Source organism: Corapipo altera, unplaced genomic scaffold (genome assembly GCF_003945725.1).
Source record: "Corapipo altera isolate COAL_440 unplaced genomic scaffold, ASM394572v1 316, whole genome shotgun sequence".
In the NCBI taxonomy this organism is placed as follows: domain Eukaryota; kingdom Metazoa; phylum Chordata; class Aves; order Passeriformes; family Pipridae; genus Corapipo; species Corapipo altera.
The window spans coordinates 682,644-702,737 of record NW_020884974.1 but is presented as its reverse complement, the minus strand read 5'-3'; the positions used below and the strand labels follow the sequence as shown (position 1 = coordinate 702,737).

The 20,094-nt window shown below is 43.4% G+C and overlaps 1 protein-coding gene across 1 annotated transcript in view; it reads right to left on the bottom strand.

Annotated features, from left to right (window-relative positions):
- Positions 1 to 20,094, bottom strand: part of RGL1 (ral guanine nucleotide dissociation stimulator like 1) — a 53,710-nt gene that overhangs the window by 1,520 nt on the left and 32,096 nt on the right. The window contains exons 5-17 of the mRNA XM_027665294.1: positions 17,970 to 18,154; positions 14,719 to 14,843; positions 13,856 to 14,071; positions 10,604 to 10,707; positions 9,503 to 9,587; positions 7,541 to 7,630; positions 6,303 to 6,389; positions 6,040 to 6,072; positions 5,113 to 5,234; positions 4,714 to 4,803; positions 3,295 to 3,478; positions 2,185 to 2,592; positions 345 to 459 (exon numbers count right to left, since the gene is read on the bottom strand). Coding sequence (XP_027521095.1) covers positions 345 to 459; positions 2,185 to 2,592; positions 3,295 to 3,478; positions 4,714 to 4,803; positions 5,113 to 5,234; positions 6,040 to 6,072; positions 6,303 to 6,389; positions 7,541 to 7,630; positions 9,503 to 9,587; positions 10,604 to 10,707; positions 13,856 to 14,071; positions 14,719 to 14,843; positions 17,970 to 18,154 — 1,844 coding nt within the window. The remainder of the gene's footprint in view (positions 1 to 344; positions 460 to 2,184; positions 2,593 to 3,294; positions 3,479 to 4,713; positions 4,804 to 5,112; positions 5,235 to 6,039; positions 6,073 to 6,302; positions 6,390 to 7,540; positions 7,631 to 9,502; positions 9,588 to 10,603; positions 10,708 to 13,855; positions 14,072 to 14,718; positions 14,844 to 17,969; positions 18,155 to 20,094) is intronic.

The following is a 20,094-nucleotide window of genomic DNA, read 5'->3' as shown; positions in this document are numbered from 1 at the left end:
AGAGGCCCTGGCAGCCTCTCCCAGAGGAGACTGTGTGGGAAGCCAGTGATTCAAGGGATCTGCATGCTCTGGTCCCAGGGAGGCAGAACCCCACCACCCAGACCCCACGCTTGCCCTGCAGCCGCAGTGCCCACGGGAAGGTTGGCCTGGCAGCCCAGGAGGTGGCTCTGCCCACGGGAAGGGGATGTGCTGACAGGCCATGACAAGTCATCCCTGAGCATCCAGGGGGTTGTTCTCCTTGGCAGCTGGGACCTGTTCATGGCATTTCTAGCGCTTCACATATTACTCTTTCCTTTGAAATCCAACAGAACTTTTCAGGCAGCAGCAGAGTTTGGCTTCCCTACCTTTGTCCTCAGAGATGACCTGCACAAGCTCATAATCTTCCACTGCATCAGGCTCCAGGTTGTGCTTCAGCAAGGCTCTCTGGGTGACATCAGGAATTCTGTCTTGGTTAGTTATCTGGAAAGGTAAGAGTTGCAATGAGATATTCTGCTTACTCACGAGTGTAATACTTTAGGAATTAGCAGAAACCTGTTTGGGTTTGGAAAAAATGTCACAGAACTGAAAAAACCATAATGGGTCAGTAACAGAGTGATAGGTGCTGACAGATATTAAAATCTGGTGTTTATGACACTAGGAAGTGGTGGCTTTTTAGCTCAAGATGACAGATACAGCACTAGATGAGACAGCGGTAAATCAGAGTGTCTGCTCTCTTGAGCAAAGCTTGGAGAGGTGGGACATCATTCTCACAAGCCACAAAAGCCCACAGAAACAGCTGCCCCATCTGCTGTTTGCAGACTCCTGTGCTAAGCACTCCCATTGACATCCTGCAGAGATTTTTGGCCTGGTAGCTGGGTTTGCTGTCTGCTGTGGAAGTGCTGTGCATCCGGAGCAGACACAGGGCTCCCTCCAGAGCCTTCTGCCGTCTCACCAGAAGCCAAATTTGTCAGGCCCTCAGGAAACAGCTTGTAGCATTCGGGGAGGTCCCACCATTAAAACTGGAAGGTAGCTAAAGGTGCTAAGCACTACCCTGCTGTGTGTGTGTTCCCCCAGGCAGGCCCTGAGGGTGCTCACAGCCCAGCACTGGCCGGCACTGCCAGGATCCCTCCGTGGAACCAGCAGAGAGGGAAACGAATGCTGGGGCTGCTGCTCTGGCAACCACCACCACACAGAGAGGCTGCAGAATTAAAGGGCTGTCAGCTTTCTCCCCTACAGCTCCCTGTTGCCAGAAACCAGCCCTTTAGGAAAGCTTCTCCAGGGAAAACTTGGCATGTGGCATCTTATGTCAAAATCTGCACACCAATTTTGAGCTGGAGGAAAAGCAGTTGGTGCAGCAGGAGGGCAGAAGCAGCAAGGCCTGCACATGATCACAGTGCTTCCCTTGGAGCTTTTGGATAAAACACAAACTTTGATTTCCAGACCAGCTGCTGTTTTTTTCAAACCTCTCATTCCTGCCCTGCTCCACATATTCTGATTGGTAACATTTGTCATTTTCCCTTTCCAGCCAGGTTTGATGAGTCGGCTCAGTAAAGTGGTCTCAAAAGAAGGGTGCATTAGATGCTAGGTCAGCAAGCAGTTAACGATTTAATGCAGTTTAGAGAGATGTCACTCACTGCTTTTCTACAGTATTCATTTGCAAAACACTTCAGAGTGCGGATATTTTGACTTCAGTCTTTGAGCTCTGCTTTATTCCATGCAGCTCTCCCTGAATTCCTGCTAGTCTCTTGTTTCCCATGTCTAGCTGCATGCCCCTGTTCTCTACCCGCCTCCTGTTTGAATTGTTTGAATCTTTGTGGTATTCCACCAAATTGGGCCACATCCCCACAATGTTTTTTCCTTCTCCAGCGTGAAGGAAGATTGCTTCCACTATCAAATGCCTTTTTGCTAACCTGAATTTTCATATTAAAATCCTGCAAGGAATTTTTGCATGTCTATAACAATTTAGACTAATAACAGTCCAGACTTTATCCTCATTTCCTCTGTTTTGCTGCTGCATTCAGGGAAGTCATTACACAATAGATACTTAATTTATAATCCAGCACTAAAACTGTTCCTTTTCCTGACACCTTGGAAAGGGTTGTTTGTTTCTAATCTCTTTTGTCATTAATAACCCTCATGACTGCAGTGATTGTTTCAGTCACCCTGGATGAGAAGGTCAGCCACTGCCAGCTCTGTGCCCCTCACCAGGATGCTCTTGTAGACGCTGTCGTTGATGCCATCCATGCTGACCCGGATGATGCAGGCGCCTCCGTTCTGCCGGTTGTAAACAGGGAGCACTTTGGAAGTGCTGCATGTCGTGGAGCCAGAGCTCTTGTCGGAGACAGGGCCACTGTCAGAGCCAGAAGCCTTGTCGAAGATGGAGCACGTGTCAGAGCCTGAGCCCTTGTCAAAGATGGAGCACTTGTTGGAGCCAGAGCCCTTGTCGGAGCCGATGGAGCCCTTGTCGGAGTCATAGCCCTTGTCGGAGCCAACAGAGCTCTTGTCATCACTGGAGGGCAGCAAAGTAGGGAATGAGGGTAAAGGTGACACCCCCGAGGAAGGTGTGCTCATGGAAGAGTCAGGAGAACAGGAGGATAAGGGGTATCCAGGGATCTACACGACAAAGAAAAGCACTGTCACAAATAGGGTGTTTTGTCTGTCTGCCTGTGTCGTTCTGCAGGAGGAGCAGGAGAAAGCAGCAGGCACAGACATAACCTCAGTCACATACACTCTGCCCAGCAGGCTGGCAGTGGGATTCCTTGCCTCCAGAAAAGCTGAACTTGATTGAGTCCACCATTTTAACGACAATTTATGTCCCACTGGGTGTGCTGGGCACTGGACACTGCTCTGGGCTTGCAGTAAGAGCAGCCCAGGAGGTGGCAGCAGATCCAAGGAACAGCATCAGGCTGTGGGCAAGCAGCCAGGAACTGGGATGGAACAGAGGGAGGCACAGGCACCCCTGCTCCAGCTGGGAGCCTTCACCCGAGTGGAAATAACACACCCTTCCCTCTCTGCCATTCTTCTTGAAACTGCCCCCTTCCTTCCCCTGCTGCTCAGGGTTTGCTTTCTTTCCATCTGCTTTGCTCAAAAGCTTCCTGGTAGGATCAAAACCACTGGAAGAGGCAACACAAAAGGGATTGTGCAAGAACTGGATGACTGGATCACTTCCATTTTTACACATTTATCTCTAGTCTCTCCATTCACACTGAAAGCAACGCTCTAGTCAAGACCAAGAGCCTTGGGCAAGGGTCACGGGGCTGCAGCATGCAGAGCCTCTCCCAGCTGCTCATGGTGGCACCAAGGCCCCAGCTGTACCTTTTTCAGAGGGTCCTCAGGACTGGAGATGGGAGTCACGCAGACATCCTCACTTTCGGAGTGATTAAACTCACACGATGAAACACTGGCTGAATCCGTGCTTTCCCCAGAGCTCCCTCCTAGGGGAGAGCTCTTTGGGGGTTGCTCTTTGGGTGGGGTGATCACATCAGTGCCCAGAAAAAGTCTGGTATGGGGGGAAAAAAAAAAGGGCATAAAAGCCAGTAAGTGAGAGCAGAACAGAGCAAAGCTTGTCACTTGCTTCAGAACTCTTACATGTTGTTTGGTTTTCCTATCTCAAGTGGCCTATTGTTTTCATTTCCTCCGTGTTGTTTATACAGTTTGTCCAGAGAGTTTGTTAACACACCAACACAATACCTTCCTGACCCACTGTGCCCACCAGCTGCAACGCCAAAATCGGAGCTCATGCCCCACTGTCATGAGATTCCCCTTTGGTCTGTTAAAATTTTCAGGCTCACCTGCTCGGAAAAAGGGCTTCAAAAAGGGCAAATTCACCCTGCTGCCAATTCCTGCCCTCAGTCAAGGTGCCACAGATACCAGCTTCCCTCTTAAGAGGCTGGAGGTGTATACAAGAAAGGGTAAATTAAAGGCTTTCCCTCTCCGAAACTCATTCCTAAATGCAGGTCGAGTGAATTGAAAGGAGTGTCAAAGAAAACAAACTGCTACAATACACAAAGTGGAGAAGCAGGGTGCATTAGATGCCACGTCAGGATGCAATTAGTGATTTAATACAGTTTAGAGAGGTGTCACTCACTGCTTTTCTACAGTATTCATTTGCAAAGCACAGAGTGCCAATATTTTGACTTCAGTCTTTGAGCTCTGCTTTATTCCTGTTAGTCTCTTGTTTCCTGTCTGCTTACCTTCATGTCCCCGTTCTCTACCCACCTGCTGTTTAAATCTTTGTGGTATTCCATCAAATTGGACCACGTCCCCATGATTTTTTCCTTCTCCAGCACCAAGGCAGATTGTTTCTACTATCAAATGCCTTTTTGCTAACCTGAATTTTCATATTAAAATCCTGCAAGGAATCTTTGCATGTCTATAGCAATTTAGACTAATAATAGTCCAGACTTTATCCTCATTTCCTCTGTTTTGCTGCTGCATTCAGGGAAGTTATTACACAATAGGTACTGGATTTAATCCAGCACTAAAACTGTTCCTTTTTCCGACACCTTAGGAAGGGTTCTTTGTTTCTAAACTCTTTTATCATTAATAACTCTCATGACTGCTTCTAACAACAGAAAGGGACAGCTTCAGACACAAAGATGCATTTCTCCTTAAAGCAACACAGGGATCTGGATCCACAGCCAGGTTCTGCAGCTGATGAAATGAGCACCGCTTGTTTTGAGTTATTAGGGTCCATATTCCCACCCCAAACCTCCTCTGCCCCATCATACTCACGTGCTGATCCTCTTCACCATGCTTTTCTGGGATTTTGGAGATAGGATGTTAGTATCAGAAGCTGCTTCCACCTCCCGTGACAGTTTGTAACTGCAGGACAGAGGCCACTGGGTTAATTTTTTACAGACAATACTATGACTTATACATCTCAAAGTAGCAATAGGCAAGAAATTCAGAAACCTTTCACAGAATGTTGCAGCCCCACAAGGAGGAATGTTGCTCTGCCTACATTTTACCAGGGTGAAAGGGATATTTCACTGCTGTATAATAGTTTTTAAAACCAGTGCTCTTTAGTACGTGTGAGTTCCTGTTAGGAGGAGAGTTGAAGGCTGCAATAACCTGCCTGTAGGTGTGTGTGAGGTAAGAACATCTGCTTTGCCAGCTGGAGTGAGAACCTACCTCTCCTCCTCGGTTAAATGCCGCTGGCTCCTGAACCACTGGATGAATTTTTGGTCTGGTATCAAGCAATAGCTGTTGCATGAAGATTGTAAGAGCTTAATTTGGGCAATGACTTCAAATTCCTAAGAAAAGAAATAATCAAATAAAAATTTAGAATTAGAAAACAAGATAAAACCAAACAAACTCATTCATACACTAAACATATGCAACAACAGATCCAGGACAGAGTTTGACCTGAAGTTCAGTTTCAGTTGAGTGACTATTTCAAGAACCAGTTTTTCTAAATAACAGAGGTGGGGTTTTTTCCTCAGCATCCATAATGTGCACTCACACTTGTTCCAGAGGAACATAAAATGCTACCCTTAATATGCGTGACCAAAGCGTGCTGCTCTTCTGTAACTCCACTTGTATACACACTTTGCCAAAATAACTCGTAATTGTTTAGAGCAGGTTATAGAGCAGGTTAGGGCAGGAAATGGCTCCATCACAGCCAAATCCAAGTCTGCTTTCAGGCCCCAGGATTTGGCACAACTTCATTTAGACCCAAGTAACCTTTACTCCTACAGAGTATTACTTATCTCTGACCAACAAGGATCTGGCTGAATGGAAAGAGTGACAGCATTTATTTCTCAGTCCTGTGGTTTGTGCTCTGCAGCTTTTTACCTACAAGTAGTTTATTGCAGCAGGAGGAAGATATTTACTAACTATCTTCTGGAAAGCAAAGGTCTCCTGCCACCAGGTCATAGGACAGACGCAGTCAGGCAAAGGCTCAGAGCATGAGCATCGCAGGGATCTGTTCTTCCCTCGTGGACTTGGATTAAAATTGCTCAGGCACATAAAACAGCTGCTGAAGACAAATGGCCTTGCCAAGAGAATGCTCTAAAAGAGGGTATCAATAAACCAAAAATCACAGAGCATTCCACTTACCCTTCGTCTCTTCTCAAAGTTGATCAGGCCACCCTGTTGGAAGGAAAGGGAAGGGGTCAGAGAAGAGCTAAGCCTGTCCCTTGAGACAACCGCATTCAAAGTCACACAAGATTCTTGTTAGTAACACTGCATATTGCTTCCTTTTTGATTTGAAAACAGATTTGTAAGAGCTGCACAAGAACCCAGCAGAAGATACCAAAATAGACACAGTGCTGGGAAGGCAGGCAGGATATTTAGGATTCAAAAAAAGTGCCCCAAATTACCTCGACATAGTCCTGAAGGGCTGTGTCAAGCATGATGAGATCAGTGAGGAAGGTGCCAAGGTAAGGGACTGTGCCTTGCATCACTCCCTGCAAGTGATCAGAGCAATGTTGGATTAATTAACTGAAAAATGATAATAATTAGAATTCTAGAACACCCCTGTGTAATAAAATGAAATAAAAGTAATCTGCTTAACCAAACAGCAGTCTTGTAATTATGTTTTCTTTCATTACATCATTCTCATTATCTAATCTAGAATTTAAATCAAATTCCATTGAGAGCAGGATGCTCTCACAGATATTGCCAGGTGGGTTTGTATTGCAGTATTGCCACCATTGATTTCCAACAGTGGGTCCCCAGGAAACCCTGCTTGTGGAAGGAGCACTGAGGACCAGGGACAGAGTCCCTCAGTCATCTACTCCAAGAGGAAGAGCTGGGGAATGGTCCTGGCCAGTCTGTGTGAGCCATTTCTGCTTCATTCCAGTAGGTTTTTAATTCACGTGTTACACTATGTAACAGTCAAGTCAAGGCACAGACTTTTCCCTCTAAGCAGTGACCATCTTCCCCAGCCATCCACTGCACTTTACTGGTAATTATTCACATTTTAAACTTCTAGACTGCCAGCACTTGCAGAGTTCAGGCTGGCTCTACACTTGTGAAGGAAACACTTGTTTCTACCATCCAGAAGGAGCTGTATTTTTTCCAGTCAAACAAACAGATAGACAAAAATCATATTCAGCACTTTGGCCTCCCTATCCCAGATTTCTCTCCCCCTGTCCTTTTAAATCTTTGCCAACTTTGAGACAAAAGCCATTTTCACCAGCAGACTGGAACCCAGACACATTTTACAAAGCAATCTCTGTAAAAGCCCCGTGCAATTTTCAAGCTGGTGTGTCAGAAGCTTCATGACCTTGTTTAGAAGTAAATGAGACTTTTGCTCTGGCCAGAGCTAATTTTCCTTATCACAAGTACTACAGCATTTACAGCATGTGTTTTACTACATGGAAATTGTGTGGCTTTCCCATGTTTCTCTCTAAAGGAGTAGATAATGGAATTCTTTCTTGTAGGACAGATTCAAGACTGCTGAAAACGACTGACACAAGTTCATGTCCATCAATCACCTGCACACTCGCTCTGGTAAAGACCTTTCTAGCTTTTGCTTCTTACAGAATTAAGAATTAATTACACCAGTTAGGGTTAATCATGTTACCAAAAAGGGGAGGAAAAACCCCAAACACACCTTATTTTTTTGAAGTTGCAGTCGCTTCTGTGACTTTTTCTGATTTTCTTTCTCACTGCTGTCCAGATTTGCAAATTTGGATGTTGCTTCCTGTGAGGTAAAAAGGGATTAAAGGCAATTAATGGAGGATCCAAGTGGTAAGCTGGAAACTACACCTGTGTAAAATAATTGCAAATATGTTTAACCAGACAAGCTGGGCCAGCAAAACTATTTGCTTTTCAGGTACATATGTGTAAAATCATGTTGATTTTCTGGGACTTGGACACTAATTGGGAATTTTGGATAAAATCCCACAAGAGGACTATACGGGAATTTTTCTGTAAAACAGCTCTGCTCTTGCCAAAGCTAAGTGCTGCTGCAAATCTCCTGAGAGTTTAAATCAGAGAAGCTTAGACATACTTCAGGTGTCCAGATGCTTCCCTGAACTCTATCCCAACACTCTGGACCCTCAGGATTTGTGTTTAATTCCCTAATCAGGCCTGCTGCAAGTAAACATCTCCATCTTATGTAATGCTTTGCTGTTTTTCTTCTGCTGGAACACCAACACAGAGAACCAGCGACTGCGGCTTATTGACTAATCCAAAACCACGCAGGAAATGAAAGGAATAGGTTTCCATCCCCACAGCTCCAGTTTTCCTATGAATGGATGAGCTATTTCACAATAGATCTTTAACCTTTATTTCCCTGGATGTGTGGGGGATGTTGGAGTCACTGCTGGTTTTCTCCAATGGTTGGATAGATGCGACACGAGTCATCATGAATGTCTGTTCAGAAGGAGAATGCTGCTCCCTCTCTGTGCCAGCCAACCTGCTTCCTAGGGCATTTTGTCTGCTCTACACTTGGATTTGCAGGCTGGATAGGCAAGGTCAAACACAGCTTCCCTAGAGAGGCTATTTATAGTGAAAGAAAACAAAGACTTTGAGGATTCAGTGGATAATAATCCTCCAAACAGCCCAAGATGAAAAGTAGGGTAGAGGTTCTAGCTATTCTGTGGAATTTTTCTCTCACTGCTTTCAAAATGTTTTGCAAATCTACTTAGAGAGTGATCTGCTGGGAGCCAGAGGTCTGGGCTTAGATTGACTTGTTTTGTCTTCTAATATTTAGTTAAATAGGCTGTTTTGAACACACATTTTCCCCTTTATGCTTATTATTGTCTCACCTGCTTTAAAAATTACCTACAGATATTGATAAATGGATGATAAATAAAACAGACTGACAGGTTTGAAGGTGTTCACCCACCATTCCTGAGCAAAACACAGTGTTCCAGATCCCAAGGCAAGAGGGGTGAGGGAGAAATGCCAGACTGACTGGACAGAACTGCCAAGGAGTAAACTGGTTACCCAGTTTATAGGAACTTTTTTTATGTAAACAGAAGAAACCTGCCACAAACATTCCTTAGTTCCTGCAGAATATAACCTTTCCCTGCTTTCTTCCTTACTCTTTTCAGGCTCCTGAGCTTGTTGGGGTTCACCCAGGGGAGTGCACAAGTCAAACTGTTCCAGACAGAGCCTGCTTTGTTGTCCATCTGGCCACACACAGAGCAGGAAGCCTGTTCCTTCAGAATTCCCAGCCCTGTCCTTCTAGTTCTAAGAAAGGTATGGGATAGTCAGATAAACATCTCGGATTAATTCCTCAGCTGAAGCTGAGTGGAATTGTTCCCGTGAACTCAAAAGCACTACAGTGGTGCAACCCAGTGGGCTGAAGGGCTGCAAGACCTGCTGTCCCCCCGGATCCACGCTGCTGCAGCCTGCTCTTTGTGGGCATCCAAGTGCCACGGGCTAATGCTAGAGCAGGTTCTTCCAGGAACACAGAAATCAGCTCTCAGCCCAGCAAAAAGCCCGGGTTTTACCTCCCTGAAGCACCACATTTGGTCACTGAGGGAGACATGAGCTTTGGCAGCTGGTTACAAAAAGGGTTAACCTCGGATTTAATTGAGATCACAAGCCCCACACTAATTCTCACCTTCATTAGCAGCTCTCTACTTGTCAGATAATTGTCATGGTCTGAGAAGATCTCAGACAGCTCTTCATACATCAGCAGGATGTCCCTGCACAGGAAAATCATTTAGGTCATTAGTAAGCACTCAAAATCAGATCAGGTTTCCACTGTTTTCTCATGAATCATTAACAGCTGGGCTTATAAAAGGTGATGCCATCAGAATGCATCCAGTGAGATGCTGCACATCTACTGGGAGCCTTCCTGGGATCTTCTGGTGCTCCCAGTCAAGTCAGGCCACACAGACCCTGAGAAGGGTTTTCAACTAAACTGCAAAGTGTGAGACTGGTGCAAGAACAGGTTAAAGGGATAAAAAGGAACAGAAGAATTGCTGAGAGGTAACCCAAGTACTTCATTTTTGCCCTGTTCCATGCTCTCTGGAAAGCTGGAAGCATTTAAGTGTGGGAAGAGTTTTCTCTTGCCCAATACCAGATGGTATGGGGAAGCAGAAGGCACATCCCACCTCTATGTAGGGAAAATACAGAAGGATACTGCCTGGTAGAATGATCTTTAAATTTATCAAAGGCAAAGAGATCTGTTTTTCCCAAACTGAATGAGCAGAACACCATCTTTTCTACACAGAGACTTCTGGTGTCTGTGAGGCAATCAGTAAATATGCCAGGTAAAGAATTATTAATACAAAAAGGTGTTCCCCTGGAAGAAATATTATCTTCAATACTAGATTTTGTAGTTTGAGGATATATTTTATGGAAATATCAGGACTAGATTAGTGAGGGCCTGTAGCAAGCTGGACCTCCTCAAACTTCATGGGAAACAGGACAACATGGAAAGATCATGGTGACCTGGGAATGGTGTGCACGAGCTGGGGGAGCAGCCAGTGCCACAGTTTTTCCAAAAGAGGTTGTGGAAGATTCAGTATGCTAAAACGGACAGAATCCAGTAGGGATTGCCCTTGGGGATGAAAGAGGAGTTCACAGCAGGGCTCTGAGCCTCCCAGGAGCAGGAGGTTCTTCCAACAGAAGTGATGTCCCTGAAGAAGCAGAACAGCAAGAGGATGAGAAGGAGCACTGAGCCTTTGTGTCCTCAGGAGCTGAGGGGGAGCCTTACTTTGAAACACACATCCAGGTCGTCTTCAGCCGATAGATGGAGTTGGACTGCAGTGCTGAAATGATGGCCCTCAAGGAGGAAAAGTTCTTCAGGATCCTACATTCCTGTGAAAGGAGCAGTTAGAGACACAGGAGCATTAAATGGCAGCATTACAGAGACCTTAGAGCTCTTCTTTGACCAGTGTCACGCCTGTGACAGGTTCTCACTGCTGAGCAGGCAGCTGTGCAAATACTGAGCATCAAAAATATCACTCCCCCCTCTACCTACCAAACACTTTATAGGCTTTGGCATTTATATCTTATTTTCCTCACTGCCCTGTATTTGTGCTTCCAGCTTCCAGTTCTCCCAGTGAAAACAAAAGTGGAACCAAGTCCATAAAGCCAGGCTAAAAGGCACAAAGGTTGCACTTCTTAAAAAGCTCTTTATAGGTACCAATCCCTTTTACCCTTTAGGGGAAAAACAAGGCTTTGCCTCTTTGTATGTGGTATTTAAAATATAAACCCTCAACCATCTAAGTGTCAATTAAAGACATGCAAAGGAATAACCTGTTATTCAAGTGTGTCTACACTCTTTAAAGAGAAAAACCTTCCCAGCTTTTCCACAATTGGGATCACAAACATTTCTTATCCAGCTTCTCTGTAGTAAAAGCTTTGATGGAAAAGGATAAGGAAAAACTTAATTCTAAAAAAGAGTAGCACAGATTCCTGTTAAAGCAGATGGAAGCCAGAAGGAGGGGGCAAGTCTGGTCTGTGACTCTTCAAGAAACTCCTGGAAATCTGTTGGTGGTTCATGAACAAGAGCATGGGCACCACAAACTTCAGAATAGGTGTCTGTACATGCAAATTCAGCAGACAAAACACCTGCCAATTTGACTGCAGCACGGAGATGAGAATGTATTCAAACTCCAATTCTGCTTCTGAACATTTTTATGGAGCTGATTATTACCCTAGTAATCCTGATTACCTAAAGGATCCTTACAGTGAAAAATAGACATGGATTTATTTCCTTTGTAGGACCGAACAAATGTAAAGCAACCTCAGCATAAGCAGAAGTCAGACCTTAATAAAGCAGAAACTCTGTTCAGGAGTTGCATTAAAAATTATTTAACAACTAAGGCAAGTACCCAGTTATTTAGCTAAAAAAAAAAGTCTTTGTGTAAATTAGGAGGCTACATTTAAGTGTGGCTTAAGCAGACAGGCTGGGCAGACAGCACCTGAAGCAGGTGGACAGTTAGGTAAGACAAAGACCAAGTTCAAGATCAGGTGGTAGGACATGCCAGACCTGAAAGCTATTTTTGCATGGTTTGGGGTCAAAAAAAGCCACATAACAGCTCTTCTTCAAGGACTGGCACGTTTAAGAATGAGACCTTTCTTTATGTTCAACTTGAAATTCAGGTTAGGCAGAAAACAAATTCAGAGGCACAAATTATCAGCTTTTCCTTTTTTTTCCCCCAGTACCACAGGAGTTTGGACTGGAAGATCCAATTTGGAACCATCTTAACTGCATATTGTATAATTTAAAGGACATTAGGAATTCAATACTGGATTTAGTGTTCTCAGTGATTTAACTGACTGCAGACTAAACTTGAGCAAGCTTTCATTTGTATGTAAGAAGAATTTTTAAGACTGGTTTGAATAACTTTGTTTCATGCTGTGTCCTTCACAGGGAGAAAACCAGAAAGAATCCTGTGCAGAAACAGCGTTAATTTAAAAAATGTAAGCATAACAGGATATTAGTGATTTCATTTTTACTTCTTATTTTTAAAGAAAATATTGTTTGAGTGAAATTGGCTGCTCCTGCTCAGGAACTTCAGACCTAGGTGGAGCAGAGAGGACTGGCAGTTGGAGAAAGCATTCACTTTATCTTTTAAACCAAGAAAATGGATCCAAAAGTCACAAAGAGACAACAAACATGGAACTCCATGCTGCTACGTTACAGGCTTAGTTGTCAGTGAATAATTGCACTTTAATGAGTGGATTATTTTCTAATTCAGGCACCTAACTATTCAAAACACTCATTTGCATGCACAAAGCAAGCAACTTTCCTCAGAAGTGGGCAACTAAGTGTATATGCACCCAGGTGCTGTACATGTGCAATTATTCTGTAGAGCGTGCACATGCATTTTTCTCATGCTAAGCTACGACTGGAGCATTTAATTATGTGTAGGAACTAAGTACAGGGAGAAGCACTGGATCAACAGAGGTGGAGAACAAAGTTCTCCATCCACTGAGCAGGTATGATGAGAGCAGTGCCTGTCCTGGCTTCCCTTCTGCCTCGTGACGATGAGGGAGCTCTTCATCCTTGCCAGCCCAGGCTGCCCACGAAGGCCCTTTGAGCTGGTGCCCTCTGCAACCTAAAGACCTGCATGTAGAAAATAAGGAATCAAACTTCCCAATGCCTTCACACGGGCTATAAAGCATCCATTAGATGATAACAAAAGCAAGCAGACGTCAGTGCCACAGGAGAGGTGAAAGACCTTCCCCATACCAGTTTCCTGAACCATGCAGTTGGCAGAGCTCAGGTCCCAGGACTAAATGCTGCCTCTGGAAGCACAGAAGTGCACTGTCAAGGTTCTGTCTTGAGGTTTTCCTGACTGCTTGTTATGTACAGCTCAGAAAGAATCCATGTGATTCTTAGAAGTCAACACACATCCCTATGGAAGTGCTTGAAATGTTCTCTTACGAGAGAGACCTTGGTTACTGCCAGCTGCCCAGCGCTCTGAGGGGAGTTAAAAAGGTGACAGTAAAATATTAAAGACAAAAATCTAAGAAACTATCAAACTAGAGTTATGTAAAGAAGGCATGGAAAAAACCCTTTCATGCAAAGATTAAGAAACATGGAATCTGCTATAAGAACCCCCTAGAAGCTCTGCTGAGGCACATGGAGAACAGGAACGTGATTCCAGACATCCAGCACAGCTTCACCAAGGGCAAGTCCTGCCTGACCAACCCAGTGGCCTTCCAGGATGGAGCAATTCCATCAGTGGACAAGGGAAGAGCTACAGATATTGTCTGTCTGGACTTCTCTAAACCCTTGACATGGCCAAGTAGCAACTCCATTTCCATGGTGGGGAAGAACTAAGGAGAGGAAGGGCAATATTCCTTTGGTATCACAAAGAAAATCAGGTTAAAATAGAAAGAATTAGAGCTAAGATGGCCTGGGACCAATGTGTACAACCCCCTTCTCCCCTCCCAACTCCCTCACTCCAAGGCACCTGCCCAAAAAAAACATTAAACAGAAGAAGTGCTTTACATGTGCAATATGAATCCACTTCTCAATGATCTTGGCTCTCTGCTGGATTTTGAGCTCCTTGGTCCCCAGGATAGTGCTGACAACACATTTGGTAACTGTGTTGAACTGAGTAATGGTGGCTCTGACAGTAGGAGCCAGGTTCTTGTTTTCTTTCTTATCCCTTTGAGACCAGATGGATCCCAAACAGTGGTAGGGCACAACTTTCTTGAAGAGCATCTAGAGGGAAACAGAGGTGTGGTAAGCCAGCAGGATTCTCCTAAATCTCTTTTATCCGTGAGGAGAAATGCAGGTTTACAGTACAAACTGGATTTAAATCTAATACAGTATTCAAAGATAAATATTTAGGTTTTTTTAATTTAAAATATACATTTTGGCATAATCTTTACAGGCTTGGTGCCCTAAAAGAACTGTCAGTTAAACAATACTGGGAAAAAAAGGGACACCTTTATATTAGTAGCATAACCAAGGTGAAATTTTTTCATATAATGATATTTTGAAGGAGATTGATACAGACAAAGCAAATTAGAACACTACAGTTCAGAGTACCTAGACATCTTCAGGCCAGGTAGCAATATAGTCAAAACATGCTATTTCTCAGGTGTCAAGTCTTAAATTTTGCAAAAAAGGCGACAAATATATATTCCCACTTTTTTTTTAAAAACAAAACAAAACACACCTTCAGTGTGACTGAAAGCAAAAGCCCAGTGACTGAAGCAGTTGGAATAATGACAGAGCTGTGTTCTGTGTCCCAACAGCAGACCTGTTCTAGAACACTATACTTATATTACTATAACTTTAAATAAAATATATTATATAATGTTACATAGACACTTATATATAATTATATGTAATACTCTACATACCACATCCATGTATGTCAACTGTTCTGCCACAATATGGTCTTGAAAAGAGGAGAATTCTTCTGGATTGCTGATCTCCAATTCCTCTCCATCAACCAGGTCACTGGAGGAAGTGCTACAGAACCCATCTGGACAGGATGGAAACCAACACTCAGTAAACTTACACAGCAAACAATGAATCAAAGCAGGTGCTTGTTTATTTTGAAACATCCCTGTATTACAGCAGAACACCCCAAGGGTCCTGCCTGATGTAATGGCCCCACTGTGCTGCATACGTGACAAAAATGACCAGAAGATTAAACTGGCAAAGAAAAGGTGGGAGAAAAAGGAATAGAGAGAACTGAGATATTCAGGGTTCTCTTAGCAGAGAAGTGGCTTAACCCATTTGCTAATTTTTTCTGAAAGAAAAAACATCACCATCACTCCAGCAAAAATTCCTTGTTAACGTTGCAGAATTTTGTTAATTTACTTTCCAGTGTTTATAGTTTTTAAAAAATTATCAAACTACAAAGGGATGAGGCTGCAGTAATATCCCCAAAATATTGCATGAGGAGTGCTCTTATATCCAGAAATAAAAGGAGAAATGATATTTCTCAGCACCATTTATGGCTACATGGACTATATCGAGGAGGGTTTATTCCACCATTCTTCACCTTTCCCTCTCAGGGAATTTTTCCCAGGAAAGGGAATAGAGTGAGCACCTACAGCATTCTGCTGAATGCTTCTAAATTTGCACTGCGCAGCAGAGAAAAGGTGAGAGAGCAGAGCTTTCCCCTGTGAGGAACCCGACACAGTGTAGCAGGGAAAAGGTTTCACAGCCATGTCACCTTTTGGCTCCCAGAAGTTGGGAATAAAAAGTTAAACGCCAAGAAATATGCCCTTGTTTCCCAAACAGAAAACCTCTCAAAATAAATCTTAATCCTTTTTACTGTAAGGCAACAGTAACTCCATAAGGAGGGAGGAAAAATTATGGACTTGTTGAAGACTAACAATGAAAGTACTGAGTTTACTACTAGTGATATTTCATTAACAAAAACAAAGTATGTTATGCAAGACTTCATACCCAGTTAAAGCAGAACATTCAAACAACAACTGCAGATAAAGTGATACAGAATCACTGTTTTTCAAAATACTTCATTTTTCCTTCCTTCATTCATTACCAAAACGATCATCACTGTAAATTGCTATGGTTTTGATGTAACAAATTATATCTACAGGCTGATTTCCATCTGTACATTCTAATTGCACAATTTACTGACAGAGCTCAATGTGATAAATGGAGATCTCTGTTCCAGAGTTACTTTCCTGTGGCTGTTTTATAACAATATGCATAACTAAATGGACTTTGACTGAACTATTACAAGAATCTCTCTCTTTTTGACTTTGTAACTCCTCCTTTCCCTTTCAGCTCTTGAAATTCAGGCTCAAAATCCTCATCACTGAGTTGCAGCCCTACCCAAAACCTCACAGCTCCCTTAAAGTCGGGTCCTGGAATGCAATGCAAATTTTCCTTTTCTTTTTCCATGCCTTTTTTTCTCCTTCATAAATGTGTAACCAGTCTTTTTCCTGCTCTCCAACAAGCTGGAATCCTCTTGTACTCAAGTATCTCATCATCTCCAAAGCCCTCTGATCCATTCAGCCCTCTCAAAGCCTGACTGCCCTCTTGACTGCACTGAGAACAACCACGTGCCCCTTCTGAATTTGCAATCTCTGCCTGTCCTTGCTTTGATTTGCTCAAGCTGCAAGAACTGGGGCCAGGAACAGCTTTTATCTACCTGTCTGGCACTGCAATCTAATCTACTGGCATGGCTGATGGAAGCACGGGGGGGAGGTTTGAATACCCAAGTCAAGTGGCAGCACTGGGATGCAAATTTGTAAATTCAGAGCACAATGAATGCTTGGGAACAATAATTATCATCAAGGACTGCAGACAACATACTAAGAATTTTGAAAGAAATCTCTGAAATGTACAAAGATGGAGCTCTGATCAAGAAAGGCAATCCTAGAACTCTTCTCTGAAGACTCCAGAGATTAATTTTGTTATCCTACTCTTATGTTACCCTAATTACCAGGTTCTATTCTGTCACAATTTGGGAAATGTTATCATTCAAATTGACTCATCTGTATGATTCAAAAAAGAATATTTTCAGCTGTTACTTGAGGAAACAAATGCAGAACAGAAGCAGGCTGCTGGAATCTTCTGTTCACTCTGAGGAACAGAGGACCCAAATATATCTCTCTGTAGCTTTCTTTGTTTGACCTGGGGGAACCCAACCCAGGAAAGCTCATCCATCAGTGGGCACATATTAGCCATCCTGTACCTGTGTTCAATAAGGAAGAGGACTGGGCTCTGAGCATTACTCCTTTTTATGTCAGTGACTGAGTTTGTTTGGCATCTCACAGTATTATGCACTGACATGGTATTTCTGGAACATCCGGTAGACATGATTTTTATGGGATGAAAGGGTTTTTTTCTGCCATTTCCTTTATGACATGAATTATTCCCTCTCACCCCTCTACCAAAGCTGGAAGCTGATTCCAGTTCTCATTCACATACTACGTGAGCTCCTATGACTTTCCAGCTCATGCCACAGGAAGCTTTCTGAGCAGGATAAGGGGATGTGTCATGCTTGATGGTGCACACAGATTTGTGTTACTACAGTTCACTATTGTTCCAGTAGACTGTGACCCCCAATAACGTAAGTTTTTCCTCTGTCCTTGGATTCCAGCAGCCAGCCAGTCCAATAGGAAAAAACAGCCACAGACACTTCCTTTGACAAGATGGTAACTAGGAAGAAAAGCTGCAGGACAACAAAGCCTGTGACTCAAGCTGTATTTTGTCACAGCTCTGTTTTTTGTTGGTCAGGGGTTTCTTTGTGTCTGGGGGGGGGAATTTGAAGTGAGGAGCCCAGCTAGAGAGCAGCTGTGTTTTAACTCAACGGCATGGGAAGTGTGCTGACAATTAACCACTTGGCTGCTGCAGCAATCTCAAAGCTTTGGCTAAATATTAGAGAAGTGCTGGATTTCCCAATCCACTCCAGAACGGACAGATATGGGCAACTATACTGAAAGAGTATTTCCTCCCTCACAGAGTTCCACACAGAGATTTAAAAAAAAAAAAAAAAGGAAATGAGAAACAAGCCACTGGTGAGCCTCACATTATTATTGATAAGCATGAGAGGTGTTGAAACATGGCCCGCATAAATCCCTTACAGTCTGAGAGAACAGAAAGACAGAAGCAAAAGGCAACTCACCAACAGCTTCCGCTTCTTGGTTCTGGAACTGTTTCAAGAGGTTCTGCACCTTACTCTCCATGTCAGAATTGGGCATATTGTTCTTCAGGTAATCCAGCAACTTCAGCAAACACGTGTGGTCAGGTGGCTCTCTGAAATCCTCAGAGCACTGATCGAGCCAGGCCCGTAAGACTGATGCTATTTCACTGGAAGCAAACACAGAGAGAACACAAGGTTTGCATACAGCATGTGCTGATGGAATTGGAATTGTATGTACCTACAACTGATGTACCTGCATCTAACAGAACAAAAAACACACCCAGCTGAAGTATCTTTGCTGAGTTGTGCCATGGCCACTTTGAATAACTACCACACATTACAAACATAATCAACAGCAGAATGTAATTTCTTCATTCCCTCCTGTGCCAGTGGGAAAAGCTCAGTGTTTGTTCCATGGCATATTGTGGGAAAATAGCAGAGAGGAAACAAGGTATTCATGGCTCCTTCCAGTGGAAGTGCTAAATCAAACACTTCCTGTGGGGCCTTTCACCAGTCGCTGCTGCAGAGTCTGGGGACCAAGCTGAAGCTGCATATCCACACCGTATGACTAGTTGTCTGCAGTCTTTGTACTAAGCATCCTTGTCCATGAAATCTTGGGTTTCATGGAGGAAAAAGGTGTCTAATCCTGAAACTAACCTCCAGGAGCACACACAGTTGGTGGGATTGCCTCGTCTGTGAGGATAAAACCCTCACTGGCACATGTGCAGCATGATGCTGTCCATGCCAAGGATCAAACTTGAAGCACCAAGAGAACTGAACCCAGAAGACACACTGTTCCTGCTAATCTTGGGGTGAAATGTTTAACAAAAATATATCAGCAGAACCTAGGTTTCATTTTTAGCCCAAATACAAGGAGGGGCTGTCGAATTACACCACGCAAAAAAGCATCTCACTCATGCTAGCAGTGCAGGAAAAGGATGCTTAGGGAGTTACAGGACCATTGGATTTTGTTCAGGAAACTTATCCCAGACTTTCTTACACGCATGCAGCTAAAAGGACACTAACTGTCCATGGACAATCCTACACACTGGGGGGGATGAGGGGAAACAAAGCTGATGAATCAGCATGGTTTCCACCTGTCCTGAACGGAGGGAAGTGATCTGTTTATCTGCTTTTCCTGGTTTATGTAGGTTTTCATCCACACCCACTTATTAGATTGGTACTTAGATACTGCACAAACGTATGCTTGTAGGAATGCCCTTAAATCCTGCATTTGCAAGGAATTTTCATCATTTCAACTTGGTTTTGATAAATAAGACCAAGCTATGTTCTCCAGGAATAACTTAGACAGTTGTTGACAAATTCCAACTAAGTGTGGAAAAACCAGAAGACAACTGGAAAATAACCAAATATCTTAATGTTTTAAGCTCCTTTTTTCAGAATAAAAGGTACAATAAACATCTAAACTTTCTGAGAAAAGGGTCCTGAAGATTTCTTCTGTGCCACTGAAACCATCAAATTTCTTCCAGCCTGGAGAGCTCTCCTATCAGAGTTGTGTACAAATATTGGCATATTGCTGCTGCAAGTTGGGAAACCACAGCAGTCTCTGGTTAACTCAGCTGCTCACTGGCATCCAAAATAAACCAACAGTTAAATAAGAGTAAAGAGAATTTCTCCCACTTTCCGTATCTCATCTGAACTGTACTGGTTTTTCCTCAAAACTCACTTAACCTTTAATCCCATACAGATTTCATTTTACAAGTCCCATTTCATTTAAGTCTGTTGTTTCTTCCGTTTCTTGCCCTGATATTGTGGTAACTTTGAATTTTCAATTAGAGTATTTGGATATCTGTCAGTAATATTGTTTGGTTAGTCTTCCTGACAGGAGAAATGCCGGAATTACAATTTCAGAGCTACAAAAAAGTATTTACGACCAAAAATTAACATGCAAACACGTTCTGGATTTCAGGTTTCACTGCAAACATGAAACACATTGTGCAGCTTGGAAGACTCTACATTTGAAAACCATTTGGACTGAATTTTCACGAGTCAGCTCAGGCAAACTACCACCAAGCATGTAACAAGTACAGCCTTCATAGTTTAGGCCAGTGGTGAACAAACTTTTTATCTGGAGCTTCAGGACTGT